Source organism: Haliaeetus albicilla, chromosome 27 (assembly GCF_947461875.1).
Source record: "Haliaeetus albicilla chromosome 27, bHalAlb1.1, whole genome shotgun sequence".
In the NCBI taxonomy this organism is placed as follows: Eukaryota; Metazoa; Chordata; class Aves; order Accipitriformes; family Accipitridae; genus Haliaeetus; species Haliaeetus albicilla.
In genome coordinates, this window is record NC_091509.1 from 22,936,713 (window position 1) to 22,954,733 (window position 18,021).

At 41.6% G+C, this 18,021-nt stretch overlaps 1 protein-coding gene across 2 annotated transcripts in view; it reads left to right on the forward strand.

Moving 5' to 3' along the window:
- Positions 1–18,021, forward strand: part of KDM3B (lysine demethylase 3B) — a 72,019-nt gene that overhangs the window by 48,213 nt on the left and 5,785 nt on the right. For both annotated transcript variants that reach the window (XM_069773052.1, XM_069773053.1), the window contains exons 16-19: positions 1,602–1,868; positions 9,815–9,986; positions 13,077–13,167; positions 13,255–13,385. In XM_069773052.1, coding sequence (XP_069629153.1) covers positions 1,602–1,868; positions 9,815–9,986; positions 13,077–13,167; positions 13,255–13,385 — 661 coding nt within the window. The remainder of the gene's footprint in view (positions 1–1,601; positions 1,869–9,814; positions 9,987–13,076; positions 13,168–13,254; positions 13,386–18,021) is intronic.

Consider the following 18,021-nt stretch of genomic DNA (forward strand, 5'->3'; position numbering starts at 1 on the left):
CAGCATGCTGAACATGAGTCAGCATTGTGCCCTTGCAGCTGCGAAGGCAAACTGTCCTGAGCTGCATCAGGAAGCATATACAGCTGGAGAACACCAAGGAATGTGATTATTCCACTCAGCACTTCCTAGGCCACACCTGGAACACTGTTTCCAGTTTTGGTCTCCCCAGTTGAAGAATGACACTGAAAAATTGAGGTCCAGTGAAGGGCCATGAAGAATGATTAAAACATTGGAGAGCTTGACACATGAAGAAAGGTTGAAGAAACTGGTTCTCTTTATCCTAGAGAAGAGAATGCTTTGGGGATCTGATCAATATTACCGTATCTAAAAGGTAGTCGTAGAGAATATGGAGGTACTCCTTTCACAAGGATGCACGGTAGGAGGCAATGGACACAAGTTGCTTCAGGAGAAATTCTATCTGGATATAAGAAAAAATTCTCACTTTACATTCAAGCAGTGGAATAGGCTGCCCAGAGAAGTGATATAATCTCCTTCCCTGAGAAGTTAAGGTTTAGCTTGACCCAGCCCAGGGTAACTTAACCTGATTTCAACAGAAAGTTATACCAAATGATCTCTATGTCTTCTTTTTGACCTAGACTCTTCTATAATTCCATGGATATTTTTTACTGAGTGAACATCTTCAGTTATGAGTAGTGTTATGTTTTACATTGATACCTCTGCATATGGTAAATTTTCTGTCTATCGAACTTTAGTTTTAAAGAATATGGCAAAATTGTTCCAGTAATATTTTTTAGCTGTTACTGTTCACTCAGCTTCCAGTCCCTGGTTTTGAGGGGGTTTTCTTGGGAGGGGAGGGTTGGTTGGGTTTTTTTGGCTAGAACAAGAAGCTCTTTGCTGTCAGAAATCTGTCACACCCCTGTTCCCTCCCATAGATGTCTTGTGAATAACAATCCAGTTAGTGTTTATCTTCTGTTGAATCTATGAAATATATTCAGTTTCTGAAGTGTCTTGCTATAGGTAAGGCCTATAGGCAGGATTTATTTTTTTTTTAAGTTAAGAACACAATTTAAGATTGTGTCATTAATATCTTCTGAATTTTAAACATCCCTTGAGGAGTTTTAAACATCCCTTGAGGAGCATGGATGCTACAACCAGAGAGGCTGTCTACTAATGGTTCTATTAACATTATACATACAGGAAGCACTTTCTCCTCTCTGTCAGCATTTATTTAATGTTCCTGTATTTGTCAGCTTACCTGTGCCAGGATTGAATTCACTTTCTTAATAATGGAATGAGGAAAATGGGGAAATACAGTTGAGATATTAATGAAGTTAGGAAAAATATGTACCACTTTTACCATTAAAGTAGCAGAGTTTAGATCACTTAAATTTTCTATTCCATGATTGTTTGCTGTAATATTTTTCTAGATAGCCTGTAGCAGGTTATTTTAAGCTTTATTATTATAAAACAGGGCCATAGCTGTTCTTACTGGATACGTGCCTGTCTCTGAGCTGATTTGTTTACTGTTGCATGTTTTTCTGATAGCAAGATGTCTGTGGCTAAGATCTGATGGGAGCAGACATGCATTAATATGTACGCTGTTGCAAGACTAAACTGACCTCTGGATTTACATCTTCTAGGGGGCCAAAGGTAAAGCCAGCCTGCCTAACTTCTTAGACCATATCATTGCTTCTGTGGTGGAAAATAAGAAGACGTCTGACGCTGCAAAACGAGCTAGTAATTTAGCTGACACACAGAGAGAGGTGAAGGAAATGGTAATGGGCTTAAATGTGCTGGATCCACACACTTCCCACTCTTGGCTGTGTGATGGTAGACTCCTTTGCCTTCATGATCCTAGCAACAAAAACAACTGGAAAATCTTCAGGGAGTGCTGGAAACAAGGCCAGGTGGGTGATGACAAATAGCCAACCCTTACTGCTTATAAGTGTCCTGGAATTTTAACCTGTACCTTGGTTAATGACAAGTCCATTCAAACATTGGCCAGTTGCTCCTGAGTGAATACGATGAATGAAGATTTCAGCTGTAGTGCTCTAAAGAGGGGACACAGCAGCCCTGTCCGCTCCATGCTGCACTGACTTGAGCACATGTGCTCTTGCACATTGAGTTTTTCTCAGCTTACCAGTATGAGAGTGTTTGCAGTGACACCCTTTTTAGTTGTGGTGTGGTTTGTGCCGAACCTGCTCTACTACAGCCCAGTAGTGAATCCATTATGATTTCCTGCATTCATCCTAGCATCTTCCCCATGCTTGGTGCTTTGTAGCCTCAGGGAAAGGTCCATTCCTTCCAGCTGCAGCATTTACAAGAATAAAAGTGCTGCACACAGTAATTTCTGCTGAAATTTTGGGTGTCCTTGGTGCAGTGTCTTGCCCTGAGCCTACAGCCTGTGTGAACAGAAGTATTGTTTTTAACTCAACATCTCGTGTATTGAGCGTTCTCCTGGATTGTCTGAGGGGTCATCAACCAATTAGACCTTCCATCAAGAGACTGGACCTTAGACCTGCTGCCAGCATAGCCACTTCTTCAGATCTCAATCCGTAGTGCTACAGCTTAGACTTCTCCAGGAAGTCATTAAGATTGGCCTGGTCAGACAAGTTGAATCTTAAAAAATGGATGAGTAGCTGTGCTGCAGAGATGGTGCACTTGTAGCTCTCACAGCATACGATGTCCATCAGTGTTCAAACTGCGTTCTTGGCACTTGGTTCTGCAGCTACCTCTGACACAGTTACCTTCACTGACTACTCGGAATTGAGTGCTGAGACAGTTAAGTCCCTCATCGTCTTTTCTGGAGAAGTCCTTGTTGTCAGCTGTTCCATTGTTAATGTGCTAATGCTCTTGGCACTTACATTGCATACTTATTTGTGGTTGCTCACAAGATGTTTGGACTGCTGAGCGCTGATGGAGGAACAGATCAGGCTGCATGTTCCTCTTTTGGCACTCAGATTCCATTCCTGCTGGAAGTAGAGTACTCTTCAATTAAGTTTAGCATATCCCATGGGACTGCACATTTTCTGGGTCCCTTGGGCAGAAGCATAACTAGCACGTAGCCATGAGAACTGCAGAGATGACTGTGGCACCACCAACCACAGAGTTACCAGTTCCTGTTTCTGACTCCCCTAGCCAGGTCCTAATAGGTGGAAGAGGCTACTGTGCAGCACACCCTCGCTTCTCTGACTAGAAACTTAGCTTGCTGCTGGTATTGCTAGCTTTCCCTCTAATTGCAGTTATCTTCTTGTCCTGATTATTTTTTTGGAGTGCCCAGGGGTCTCATCTCTCTTTTGAACCTGTTGCATCTTTCTGATTTATGAAGGATTTCAGATCATTATTTTGCAGTCCTGTGGCGTCAGTCATCTGCCTAATTTGGCAAAGAGCTCCTTAGTTTCTGGTCGGTATACTCTGATAATTTTCTTAACCCTCTCTGTCAGCAAATAATACTGTCTCTCTGAGGAGGATCCTAAATATTTTGGGAATACTTGTAAAAGATGTGCTTGTCAGTTTCTCTGCAAATGAGACTGGTTAATCACCAGGTGCAAGATGCTGCACGTGGCTGTGGTGTTCTTGACTGTTAATGAATCCTGAGAGGCTCTTTCTGGAGTCTAGAGATGTGATTACCAATCTTCTGTCAGATGTGTAGCTTGCAGTGTGCATTGCCTTCCAAGTTGGTGCACATTCTGAGGCTCTGGCTACAACTGTCATGCTCATGTACTATTTGTGACCCTCTGTTTTAGGCTTTGCCCCAAGATGTGCTATGGATGCTTTTGGATGACTTTATCATTCAGAGGACCCCTTGTATAGTAACAGACTAGGCAAGTCCCTTGCGTATTCAAGGATTCTCCAGCGGTCTTGCACTCGCTTGAGTTCCCTGCTAAAATGTGGAAAGCGATCTAACTGAACCTCTCATTCCTGCACAAGAGAGAGCAGGTGACCCAGGCAGGCATTGCTGTCTTGACAAGGCTATTCTAAACAGAAGTTCTTCAAGCAGAGATTCTCTCAACAAACTCTGTTCTGTCGCAGTTCTCCCTTGGCTAACATCCTCCTGTACATCCCAGCTGCACCTTTAAAAGTGAAGTCAAAGAACATTAATTGCACCACCATTCCCCAAATCATCTTCCCCTTCCAATTTTGTGGGCTGGAAAAGGTTAGTTAGAAAAAACCTCTTAGTTACCCTCCCTAGCGCAATAAATGCACGCTAGACACTAGATTTGAGCCACATGACTATCTTAGCCATGGTAGCATCCCAAATCATTAAAAGAGAAAATTCTTTTCCCTTAATGGCTGGATAATGAATGGCACTCTGTGCTGTGCAGAAAGAGCAACATTTTTCAACTTTGTCTTAGAAATTGTCAGAAATACGTTAAACTCTGTCTTATCCCAGAAGTCACTGAGAGGCCATAGGATTATTTCTTTCTTAAGCTGTTCAAGGGTATTTTGCTCTCTTGGACATGGTCGTTGCTCATCTGGGGATACTGTCAGGATTCTCATCCTATAGCAACCTGTTCTTTTCTGAATTTTCATGCTAGGTGTTCTCTTTCTTGAGATACTGAAGATTTGGGGCAGAGTTGGAAGGTTTTATTTGTTTTCTCCCTGTAGTCTGAGAGCAGATCTGCACGAGATGCGTACCAACCAACTCCTCTATCCTTTTATCTTGCAACTCTAGCTGTGTTCTTCACTAGAGAGAACATTTTCTTTCTTCCATGAGAAATTCTCTGCTTAATAACTGGAAGGGTTCTACTAGTTTAAGTAGATTTCTTTTTTTTTTTTTTTTTAATTGCTATGTTCAAGTGGTCAAGTGAGTATACAGCAGGGATCAAAATTTGTCATTATTTTCCTGGACTGAAGACGACTAGTTTATCCATCAGCTTAAAGTCTACCTGGCAGCAGTTTCTGCCCATCCTGTTAAAGGTACTGTTATTCTACTCCTCATCCATTATCCCTAGGTTTTTGTAGAATATGATTAAAACCATTCCATTGCCTTAATGTTACAATTCCTCCTGGTATCAGGGAATATATTTAAACTTAGGATCAGCTCTGTTATCTTAGGGAGGTTTGCTGCTTGTCAGGGCCTCACACTGGGACATAGTGGAAAGACTGCTAAAACTTATCTGTCCCTCAGACATTTACTCTCTGCTGCTGTTCTGTATTGGCACAAACAAAACTACTGGGGAGACCTGGACAGTATCAAGAATGACTGTATGGCTCTGGGACTAATGGTCAAGGTCATGGCGCCCAGGTGGTTTTCTTAATCCTGCCAGAGAGGGGTACAGGGATGGACTGATCCTGCATGTCAACCATTGTTTGCCCAGCTGGTTTTGACAGCAGGGTTCTGGGTTTTATGGTTATGGGAACCTCTTCAAGGATTGAGGACTGCTTGGAAGAGATGGGATCCATTTAAGTGGGGCAAAAGCACCTTTGCCAACAGGCTGGCTAACCCAATTAGGAGAGCTGTAAGCCAGGAATGACAAGGTTCAGAGAGTATGACCAGTGATCAGGAAAGGAATTAGTTGATTTGGGTTGGCAAGCAAGCAGCATGGGGTGAACAGGAGAAATCTCATACTCAAGAAAACAGGGATGAAAGATGTCCACATCAAGCATATGCACATAAGTAAGGAACTGTGTACATCACAGTATTGTGAGGAAAGCTCTTAGAGTGTTTCTGGGAAATCAGCGTGACTAGGTGTCTTTCTGAAGTGCCTGTACACTAACGCATACAGCATGAGGAACAAACAGGAGTAATTAGTGTGCAGTTACATGGCCACAGTCTCATTAGTATGACAGAGAAGTGGTGAGATAGCTCATGCAACTGTAGTATGGCTAGGGATAGGTACAGGCTGTTCAGGAAGGACAGTTCAGGAATGACAAGTCAGGAAGGTGAGGAGGGAGCATTGATTGCTGTTTATGTCAGGGAGCAGCTGGAATGCATGAAACTGCAGAGGAACCGATGATGAGCTGTTTGAGAGTTTTATGGGCCAGGATTAGTGAGCAGACTAACATGGGCAACATTGTGGCAAGGATCTGCTACAGACCACCTAATCAAGAAAAAGTGATAAGGTCGTCTTCAGAAAACTGGAGGAAGCCCTATGTTAACATTTCCTGGGCCTCATGGGGCCACCCTGATAATCTGCTGGAGGAACAATACAACAGGTCACAAGCACTCCTGAAGTTTTCTGGAGTGTGTTGATGACAACATCCTGACACAGTTGATCAAGGAGCCAACTAGGGAAGGGTGCTCTGCTGAACCTCATGCTTACCTACAAAGAAGAACTGGTTGTTGATGTGTAGGTAAGGGACAGCTTTGGCTGCAGGGACTATCAGATGGTGGGGTTTGCTTCAGGATCCTGAGAGGAGGAAGCAAAGCCAAAAAGCAAGGCCACAAACTTGGGCTTCAGGAGAGCAGGCTTCCACCTTTTCAGATATCTGCTTGGAAGAATCCCATGGGATACGGTCCTGAAGAGGGGCTCAGGAATGCTGGTTGAATCATGCTTAACCTGCCTCATAGCCTTCTGCGATGAGACGACTGGCTTGGTGGGTGAGGGGAGAGCACTTGATGTTTTTTATCTTAACTTTAATAAGGCTTTTGACGCTATCATAATGTCATCAGATAAACTGTTGAAGTACAGACTAGAGAAGTGGACAGTGTGGTGGATTTAAAACTGACTGAAATGCCATGCTCAGAGGGTTGTGATTGCAGTGACTAGTGTTGTACCTTAGGGGTCAGTATTGGGTTGAGTACTATCTAACATCCTCATTCATGATCTAGATGGGACAGAGTTCATAGACCCTCAGCAAGTTTACAGATGATACAAAACTAGGAGAAAGGGCTGATACACCAGATGGTTGTGCTGCTATTCAGAGGGACCTGGACACGCTGGAGAATGCACCGAGAAGAATCTCGTGATGTTCAGCAAGGGAAAATGTAAAGTCCTGCACCTCAGGAGGAGTAACACCCTACAGCAGTACATGCTGGGGGGTGACTGGCTGGAAAGTGGCTTTGCCTGGAGGTCACCTTGGGGTCCCGGTGGACAAAGGAGGTGAGCCAAGAATGCATCCTCACGACAAAGGAGGGCAGTGGCGTCCTGGGTGGCATTAGGAAGAGTGCTGTCAGCAGGTCAAGGGAAGTGATCCCCTCTACTTGGCACTGGTAGAGGCCACACCTGGAGTACTGTGTCCAGTTCTGGGCTCCCCAGTACAAGAAAGGTGTGGACTTACTGGAGCAAGTCCAGCGAAGGGCCACAAAGATGATTAAGGGACTGGAACATGTTTTGTGTGAAGAGAGGCTGAGGGCGCTGGGACTGTTCATCCTAGAGGAGAGAAAGCTTGGGAGAGTGTGGGGAGGAAATCTTATTAATGGTGTAAATACCTGATGAAATGCAATGAGGAAGAGGGAGCCAGACTCTTCTCAGCAGTGCCCGCTGACAGGACAAGACACAATGGGCACAAATTAAAACCCATGAAGTTCAATGTGAACACAAGAAAACACTTTTTTTTTAGCGTGAGGGTGATCCCTTCCAACCTAAATGTTTCTGTGGTTCTGTGGGGGTTTTTTTGCCTTTTTTTTTTTTCGTGAAGTTGACAGGAGTAAAGTAACAACCCCTTTTTGTTTTCTTAAACTTCAGTCTTCTGGAGTTGAGGTTTCATTGCTGCGTTCTAGAACTTAAGGGCTATCTTGTGTTATATTTGAAAACCAAAGCCATTTCTGTTATCCCCAAAGTTGGGTTTTGTTTTTGTTTTTATTCTTTCATTCATTTCTGAATGAATAGTTGTCCTCACTTAGGGACTAAAATGGATACTGGTCCTGTTAGAGGCTATTGAGCAATCCAGGTGAAGCGGTGGTTTGTTACTGGAGTGTTTTTAAGCAACATAACTTTGGAGTTGTTTGTCTATAGCTCTGTAGGTATCTTTTCCTAACACGCTGATACTACGAGAACATCTAGGGGCATCTGTGCTCCTCAGGGTTGAACTGAGCTCTTCACATGAATAAACCCAAGATCTACCTTCAGATCATAGTGAATGTATAGGACACAGCTTGGAATTGATTCAAACTTGCATAGACATGTGAACTGTCATTTGAACATAGGTAGCAGTTAGTAAACCTAGAGTTCTTTAAGTGGTGTAGTCCACGTGCAAGTTCACTTCATACTCTTCCTTTTCTCACAAGTCTTATAACTCTCTCTAGAGAGATTGCAGGGTGAGAGGAAATGAGGAGGTCTTGGCGAGTGTTAGAAGGATTGTCTGTTATACCCTTTCCTAGTATTGTTAGTTTAGCAAATGCCTTGAGCATTTATAGGGAGAGGCCTCTCAAATCTCAGTGTGGAATGTATATACTTGGTTAGCCTATACATCTTAAAACCCCTTTTGCAAGTGAACAGCTACTTTTCTGCTACTTGGTTTTGTACTAGGGAATTAATGATGATCCATGATTATACATAAAGAATGAGTTAAATAGTTAAAAAGTTCATATCAAAATATGAAAATTTCATATGAGAAGGCTTTACTACAAGTGCTGTTTCTAGTGATAGTTGCATTTGTGCTAAAAAAAAGGAGAGGTGGTGGGACTCAACACCCACTGTACTTCCACAGGTGGATTGACCTTGGCTGACTGCCAGACCCCTGCCCAGCTGCTCTCTCACTCCCCCTTCTCAACGGGACAGGGGGAGAAAGTAAGGTGGAAAAGTTTGTGGGTCAAGATAAAGACAGGGAAATCACTTAGCAGTTACTGTCAGAGGCAAAACAGATGCAAGTTGTGAAAAAGTAATTTAATTTATTGCCAATTAAAAATAGAGTAGAATGGTGGGGAACAAAGCTAAAAACACCGTACTGCCACCCACTCCTTCATCCCAAAGGCTGAACTTTACTCCTTTATCCCTGACTCTTCTACCTCCTCGCCCCTCAGAGCAGCACAGTGGGGATGGAGAATAATGGGCGTTGCGGTCAGTTCATACCTTCCTCCTTATACTTTTACCCCGCTCTGGTGTGGAGTCCCTCCCACAGGATACTATCCTTCACGAACTGCTCCAGCATGGGCCCCCTCCATGGGCTGCAGTCCTTCAGGAATGGACTACTCCAGTGTGGGTCCCCAATGGGCCACAGTTTCTGCCAGAAAACTTGCTCCTGCTTGGGCTTCTCTCCAAGGGCCACAACTCCTGCCAGGAGCCTGTTCCAGCATGGGGTCTCTAAGGGCTGCAGCTTCCTTCAGGGCATCTCCCTCTGCTGCAGTGTGGGGTCCTCCATGGGCTGCAGTGTGGATATCTGCTCCACTGTAGTCCTCCACAGTCTGCAAGGGGGCAACCTGCCTCACCATGGTCTCTTCCACGGGCTGCAGGGGAATCTCTGGAGCAACTTCACCCCCTCCTCCTTCACTGACCTTGGTGTCTGCAGAGTTATTTCTCTCACTTCCTCCCCTCCCCCAGCAGCTGCGGAGCATTTTTTACCCTTTTTTATGACAGAGGTGCCACCAGCATCATTTATGGGCTCAGCTTTGGCCAGCGATGGGTCTGTTGGAGCCAGGTGGAACCATCTGTGTCCAGCATAGGGTGGCTCCCAGCCTCATCTCACAGAGCCAACCCCTGCTGCCAGCACCTTGCTGTGTAGACCTAAGACACTTGCCTTAGTAAGTCTAATACAATACCACTGCTAAGGCAACTGCACATGGCCTGGAACTGAAGTTTGCTTTGACTCTGGTTATTTGTTTGATGCACAAAAACCAGACATGGATGAAAATAGATTTATGGTGTCTTTTGTATGATGGTAGCCAGGAGTCTCAGCTCTTAAGAAAGTTTGGCTGCATGTGTAAGAAATTTGGTTATGGTGGAGTAAGCATTCATCTTTGTATTCTCAGCCCGTGCTGGTATCTGGTGTCCATAAGAAGTTGAAGTCAGAGCTTTGGAAACCAGAAGCTTTCAGCCTGGAATTTGGAGATCAAGATGTAGATTTGGTGAACTGCAGGAACTGTGCCATAATTTCAGACGTGAAAGTGCGTGACTTCTGGGATGGCTTTGAGATAATATCTAGTAAGTAATATCTATGGCTGACTAGTTTAACTGAGCAGTCTGTCTTGCTACCTTCAACTCCTCCTTTTCCACCTATTTTCTCAAAAAATAAAAATAATAATTTAAAAAAAAATCCCAATAGCTATCAGTCTCGTCCAAAGAATCCATTGCTCCTTAGATGTAGTGCACCCTAGAAAATACTTGATTGGTGAAGATCAGGGTAGGGCTGCCCAAGAAAACTTCATTTATACAACAATATGTTGGTGTGTGTTACTTTGATGTATCAAAAGATGATCCATTTCATGGGAAACTGCCTTTTTTTTTTTTTCCTCAGTGAAATTAATCATCAGTCACTGTTATTAAGACAGTAAGTAATCTGACTACTCTTATTCCCCTTCCAACCTCCAGTTTTATTGTAAAACTAAAGGGAACCTGCAGAGCTAAACCAGACTGAGGCTTTTGATGCTAAAACTCAGACTTGGTAGAATACATCAACTAAGTAAACTTGACATTGCAAATTATTTTTATAGTAGGTCATCTGCGAGTACAAATGCAAGTTCATATATATTATGAATAGCAATGCTGTATGCGTACCTCATGTGATAACACATTACTTAATGCTTGAGTTCTTTGAGAAAACCTTCTGTCAAGTGTGGATGTGGAAGCTAACCAGTTAAAATTCCTGGGGATATAACTGGTCAGATTAAGGAGCTTCTGAAAAGCAGAGTGCTCTATTTTAGATTGTATATACCTAGACCAGTGTGGTCTTATATTTACAGGTGTTAAGATTTGTAACGGCTCATTGCAATGTTGCTGATTTTAGCGTTGTGTATAAAACGCTTTCTGTATTTATTGCTATGTGCACATAGCAGCAATGGTGAACTATTGGATGATGTAATGGAATATTTGTTCAACAGCGAACTAAATGAGAGATTTATAGACCAAGAATATTCCCTTCCCTAGTCATTTTCCAATCAAAGAGCTCCCAACTTTTGACTTGGTTTTTATATGGTTCAAAGTACAGAGTTTTGTATTTTGTACTGTTAAATTTCATACTATTTCTGTTATTACTCAGAAATAAATGGCCTAGAAGGATATAATGGTGTGGTCTTTCTGTGTATTAATGGTAATTGGGAAACCTCACAAACTCTTCACTTTTGTGCTAGGGTCATTCATGAAAATAGTAAATTTGTATGGGTCAAGTTATCTTTGAGAAATGTTATTTGTAGTTTGTCTCCAGACAGATACATTCCTTTCAGCAAAATAAGCTGCTGCCTTTCTTTTAGACAATGCCTTCACCACACTTCATATGAGAAATGTTAGTGATCTAGGTTGGAAAACGCAATCAGTTTTGCTAGTTTCTTTTAAATACATTTTATTTAGTGTTTTTTCAGCCATGTGCAGTCCCCAATTTAGAAGAGTATTATTTGCTACTAGTCCAGGATTTCACACACTAACTCATATGAAAATTGTGACTAATATAATGACTCTGACTTCTCTGCATTACATGAATTTTAGATTTCTCAAATGTGTGGCTGGTCCCCGCCACTTGCATTAAGTTATTTAAGACCTGTAGAACAGCCACTGAATTTGGAGGTGGTATTGAGATAATCCCTTAATTATTGTAGATGATACTTTAGTTAATTTTAATCTTGTGCTGTTCACTTTTAATATCTTTGAGTTCTGAGTGGACTTTTGGCAGGTCTAACTTTCTGGTTTGATACTTCTTAAACCTGCTTTTCTTTGCTGATCAGATGTTTTCTGGGTTTTGTCCAGTTTTGTGTAATTTGTCAGATCCATATGTTTTCCTCCAGGTAGTTCTTCATTCTGTCCTTTCTGAATAGCCTTCCTACAAGTTTCTTCTTGTTTGGAACAAAGGTCCTTGATGAGTTCAAAATCTTGAATACGGGAAGTTCTGAAAGGTCTTTAAATTCAAGTCCTTGAGCTTTTCAGTTCACTTGCCTCTCTAAAATCTGTAGCTCATCAAAATTTTTTTTCTTTAAATCGGTTACTTTGGTTTACATATCTGCAGTTCTTAATTCCTTTTAATTTCAATAAAATAATTTTTTTTTATATGTCTTCTGTAGCCTGTTGACATATAAGGCAGATGTGATTCACAGGTCTCCAAGTCCTAGTTTCTTAGGTATGCTTTCTCTTTTGATGCTGCCAGCAGTTCTGCTAGGTCCGGGTAAGATCAGTTGCTTTATGTTTGGCTGACAATCCTTGGTAAAGTAGGAAGTGGTGAAGGATGTTACTTTCTGGGGAAAAAGGGATATGAAGGTGTCAGACTGCAGTACACCCTGTTTTCCAGCTGATGGCTTCATGAAGAGTTGTGAAGAATCGGGCAGAAGAGTGAACTTTGTTTCTCTCTAAATGTTATGCTGAGTCTTCTAAGCTGTTCCACGTACCACTTCCAGATACACTCTTTTAGCCATTGTAACATCTGATGCAAAACAGCAGTTGATGTGGTTAGTGCTGTTGTATCATACACCCACTGTTGCGTACATAATGTCATTTTTCTGTGCTACCAGCTTTCTCTGTTACCAGTCAGGATTCACGTACAACTCTTGAAGTGAAAAACAAATGTTTGAATCAGGCACCCCGCTAATTTGTGACTCCAGCAAATAAGAATTTAAAAAACTAAAGGCTGTCTTCCTCAGTAACTACCTGCCATTTAGCTTTTTTGAGTGTGGTGTACCGTGGTTTCTTGCTTTATACTGAGGTTAGGGTTGATTTCAGAGCATGAACCAATACCTTTAATTTTATAGAAGCACCACTCCTCTTGAAAGATAAAACTCTTTCAGACTTTGGTAACAGTAGTAAGGCAGAATGCTTTGTAAAGTCTTGTTTTTGAAATTGAATAAAAGCTATTCTAAAACTTAGCAGCTGTGCAAGATACGTCAAACTTCTGCTGTAGGTAATGCTATATATCTGCTTGTTAAACTGTTGTTTGGTCAAACTATGATAATGCTTGGAAGTCCAAAGAAAAATCAGGATCAGTTCTGCTGTGCAACGTAAGATGTCTTGGTACAAAAGACTTAGAGCTTAAACAAGGTAATGAGCTGTGGTAAAAAGATACTACATGAAGAAATCTTCATTTGTTTCTTGCAGAACGGCTCAGGTCAGATGATGGTCAGCCAATGGTACTAAAGTTAAAGGATTGGCCTCCAGGGGAGGACTTTAGAGATATGATGCCTACGCGGTAAGTAAACCTTAGTATCAATGCCTACAGCAGTCCTGTAGGCACTGCAGGAGGAAAACATGCCTTTCTTCTCTTTTTGATCTCTAGGTTTGAGGACTTAATGGAAAATCTCCCTCTTCCTGAATATACCAAGAGGGATGGCAGACTGAATTTGGCTTCTAGGCTGCCAAGCTACTTTGTCCGTCCTGACTTGGGTCCCAAAATGTACAATGCCTATGGTATGTGAGAATAGTTCTGCAGATGTTTACTTTTTTGTGATTCTTTATTATAATCTTAATTATACTTAGGACGTATGCAAGGGTGTAGCATTAATCAAAACTCGGCGCTTATCCTAGAGCACACTAATTTTTTTTTTAATGGGTCCTGTGATCTACTTCTGTGCTAGTACTTTTTGTCAGGTGTGCCCTTTTTTGCATTGTGGTTTCCAAGAGATGTACATATGGTAAGTCAAGTTTGCAAATAATTATTATTTAACACACATAATAAGCATAACACCAATACAGGGTTCAAGGAGAAATTAATATCTTTTTGAGAACAATTGATGCATTTGAGAGGAAAATTAGCCAGCTTCTGGGTACTTCAATCTGTGCGTTTGTGTTTCCGACCAGGGTTGTAATTTTCTTAACCCATGTCTAACAACACAGACAACTGACACTGTGCAAGAGAAAACTTGTAACCATGTCAGCTACCTGAATTGGATAGTTTTGTCCTCTTAAGACTGTAATTACATAGTAGGTAAACAGCATACAAATGGAGGAAGCCTTTGTCTGAACATATACCCTGCATGGGGCTGTGAAGCATTAAACTTTCAAATGATTATCAATACAGCAGAGTGTGGAGGATATATGAACAATTAATGCATGTCGTATCAACTTGAATTATTTCAGTTCCTTAATGTACTGACTTTGAGGTGTCATGAAATGACGTGGATTGGACCGCTTAAAGAATCACCTTCAAGGGTATTAGCAAAAGTGATTTAATAGGAATTTGTAAAAGTGTGACTTCACAAAATTCAATGGCAAGGTTCACTCTGTTACTTAATACATGGATGAAACGTACACAGGAAAATCAAATTAGAATCAAACTAAAGTTATGTATACAGAGACCGACGACACAAAAGATTGAAAAACATACAAAGGAAAATCAGGTTAGAATTGATTTATCATTATTGGTACAGAGATCAGGAATGTAAAAAGGTAGGGGAGACCCTCCTGTTGAGTCATGAGGTTCAGAGAAGACCGCTTTGCTTTCTAAATTCCTGATGGAGCTTAGGTGCGACTGGATCCACTCCTGGTCCCAGACATGGGCAGTGGTTTATGTCTAATAAAGGGGATACAAAAGGGTAAGGAAACCTTCCCGTTGAGTCACAAGGTTCAGAGAAGAACCCCTTGCTTTCTAAACTACTGATGGAGCATAGGTGCAGCTGGATCAACTCCTAGTCCCAGACTTGTGCAATGGTTTATGTCTAAAGGGATTATGAGTATAATAGCAGCCTGAGATTCATTCAGTTTGAATAAAGTTTACGACAGTGATTTACGTATAGATTTGAAAAGCAGTATTTGTAATATACTTGCTATAGAACATTCAGGTTAGTACACACACACATGCATGAAGACACTAAGAGATATACAGGTACGCAAGTCAAAGAGGTATACCTGTTCAAAATTCCCCTCGAGGTCAGTGAAAATATTCACATCAAATGCTTCAGCATCTTTCTCAAAGGGCGAAGGGTTGAGCCTCAAGGAGCAGGGAGTATCAGCCCAAGTCTTGTCGGCTTTCAGCGACAGACCTTCAGTCTTCACAAACTGAAGAGTTTGTGAGCTCTGAGAGGCATCCCATTCAGAGGGAGATGCTGGTCGCAGCTCAGTGCAGCCCAGGAGAGCTCAAAGGGTCTCACTTGGTACCACTGTTCATAGGTTCGTGAGATGATTGGCTTTAGTCATCATCAAATTACTGGGATTCCAGTAGCACTGGTACCGTTTCACTCAAGCTACGATCCAGGTAAGGGATGTTCCAAGGCTGTAAGAGAATGACTTAAGATCACATATGGGATGCTCCAGGGTTGTCAGGAGAGAACTGAGATGTGTCCCCAGGTTGTCAGGAAATGACTATCTGTATTCCTGTCCCCCACCTCTGCCAGGCAACAAGAGTCCTTGGTACAGTCAGTGCAGCTCCCTGTCTTAGCCATGCAAGAGTTCCCGGTACGGTCAAGGGATGCTTAACTGCCCAACTCATTACACTTACACTAAGGCCTGGTGAGACCTCTGGAGTTTGTAGGTCGGCCCGGGGGGGGGGGGGGGGGGGCGGGAAATGCACCACATGAGGTTGCAGCCAAAAGCGTGTTTTGGAGACTTTTAAATTAAAACAAATGATTGTTAAAGTTCCAGGATACTTTTAAATAACTGATTGATTTGGAAGTATGTACTTTTGCAGCTTTAGAGTAAGATAAATAACATTTAAAGTAGTTGCTCTTTGTATATACTGAAAAATGTTAGGTGATACTGATAAGGAAAAAGTTGGCGTCATCTTGCAAAGCAAGTATGTTGAAGCAAACTTAACTTAATGTAACTTCTGTAGTTCTCTTTGAACGTTGATGAGACAGGGGTGCAGGGTTTTTTAGGGTTTTGCATTCCAGTTATTGATATACCTGCAGTAAAAGCTCACCAGAGGACATGAAAGATTTTTCATTGTTTCATCTTTTTTTAAAAAAATGTTTTAGCTCAGTAACCAAGTGTGGATTAGACTTAAGCTGTAAACCCAACATATTGCGGTTCTGAGAAAGTGTTTGTGAAGTTATTCAGGGTTGGTTTTTTTTAGCAATGTGACATCACAAGTAAGAGTTTAAAAAAAATAGGGGTTTGTGAACTTAGGAAAGTTCAGCTTATTCAGTATTTAACGGTGTTCAGTGTTTTGGTTTGCGTATTACTTGACATGTAAGTTGAGTGAAGAAGGCTGTATACCAAAGAGCTTATAACGTAATCAAGCAATATATATATATGAGTGCAGCAAGTAGCAAGGTAATCAGTCATGGCTAACTTGTCTTTGTGTATTGCTAGTTGCTAGTAATGGAAGGAATGGATTCATTTTGTTGAATTTATCTTAAAGGTCAAAGTTTTTTCTTTTCCTTTGTATCAGAGTTTGTGGAGGGAGAGTTGACAGTATTTTTTTGGCGTAGAAAGTAACCCTCTACTATTTGATCCTTCTTAGATCTATAGGTCTCGGTCCAAAGAGAGAAAGTATTACACTTTGTTTACTTTCAAGTTAAAAGAAAAAAATTAGCTAGGTCCGTCTTCAAAAACAGTTTTGTATCTTTTTGCTTTTAGCTGCTTTACAGACAAAGGGTGGACCTAGATATAAAAACAGTAGTTCTGTCTATTGTTGTTGTGGTTTAACCCCAGCCAGCAACTAAGCACCACGCAGCCACTAACTTGCCCCTACCCGCCCCAGTGGGATGGGGGAGAAAATGGGAAGGAAAAAGGTAAAACTCCTTGGTTGAGATAAGAACAGTTTAACAAGACAGAACAGAAGAAACTAATATGATGATAACAACAATAAAATAACAATAATAATAACAAAAGGGTTGGAATATACAAAACAAGTGATGCTGACCACCTGCTGACTGATGCCCAGTTAGTTCCTGAGCAGCAATCTCCTGTCCAGGCCAACTCCCCCCAGTTTATATACTGGGCGTGATGTAATATGGTAAGGAATACCCCTTTGGGTAGTTTGGGTCCGCGGTCCTGGCTGTGTCCCCTCCCAGCTTCTTGTGCCCCTCCAGCCTTCTTGCTGGCTGAGCATGAGAAGCTGAAAAATCCTTGACTTGGTATAAACACTACTTAGCAACAACTGAAAACATCAGTGTGTTATCAACATTCTTAGTACTGAATCCAAAACATAACTCTATACCAGCTACTAGAAAGAAAATTAACTCTATCCCAGCCGAAACCAGGCCAATAGTGAAAAAGAGTAACGTTTCTAGTGCATTAAATGTATTTTTGTTGTAAATATATGGCTTTTTTTTCCGAGTATGTGAGGGGAAAAAAGTTCTCAATAGTGAGGTAAAGTCTTTCATGTGCTTAGCATTTTAAAGTTACAAACTGTCTAAATTAGCTGCTGTTTCTGGTCTGTTATGATATGTACTGTACAGTGAGTTGAGTTCATGTCCCCAAAAGCTCATATTTTAAATAGAAAAGAGATAAATATGATGGTGATCCTAAAATATAACCAGTAGTCTCTGGTCATACTGTCATTAGTGTTTGCTGATACAAAGATTTTTTTAATCTTTTAATTTTTTTCTCCATGTTACTCGCTAGAGGAGATGGTAAAGCAAAAGTAGAGAGAGAGAGTGCTATTGAAGGGTCAGAGGAAGAGAGAAGAATGTGTTATATGAGAAGGTGAAGGAATTAAGCAACAAACATTTGAAATCTCTCTGTTACTCATAGCCACTTGAGAGGTATAAGATCATCCAATATATAAAGGTATAAGCACTTGAGAGTCTGCAGGTGTTTTTCCTTACTGAATTTTAATCTGAATTGTTAGTGATGAGTTGGACTACAACTGCTGTGAATTCAGCTGATCATACAAATTTTGCAGCTGAGAAAATAACAAACTGTTGGAGGCTTATACTTGTAACAGTCCAATGACTTGCTGCACACAGTGTGATGCTAATGCCTCTTACAGCAGTTGGCGTTTCTCTTAGAATCCTAGAATGGTTTGGGTTAGAAGGGACCTTAAAGATCATCTAGTTCCAACCCCCCTGCCATAGGCAGGGATATCTTTCACCAGACCAGGTTGCTTAAAGTCCCATCCAACCTGGCCTTGAACACTTCCAGAGATGGGGCATCCACAACCTCT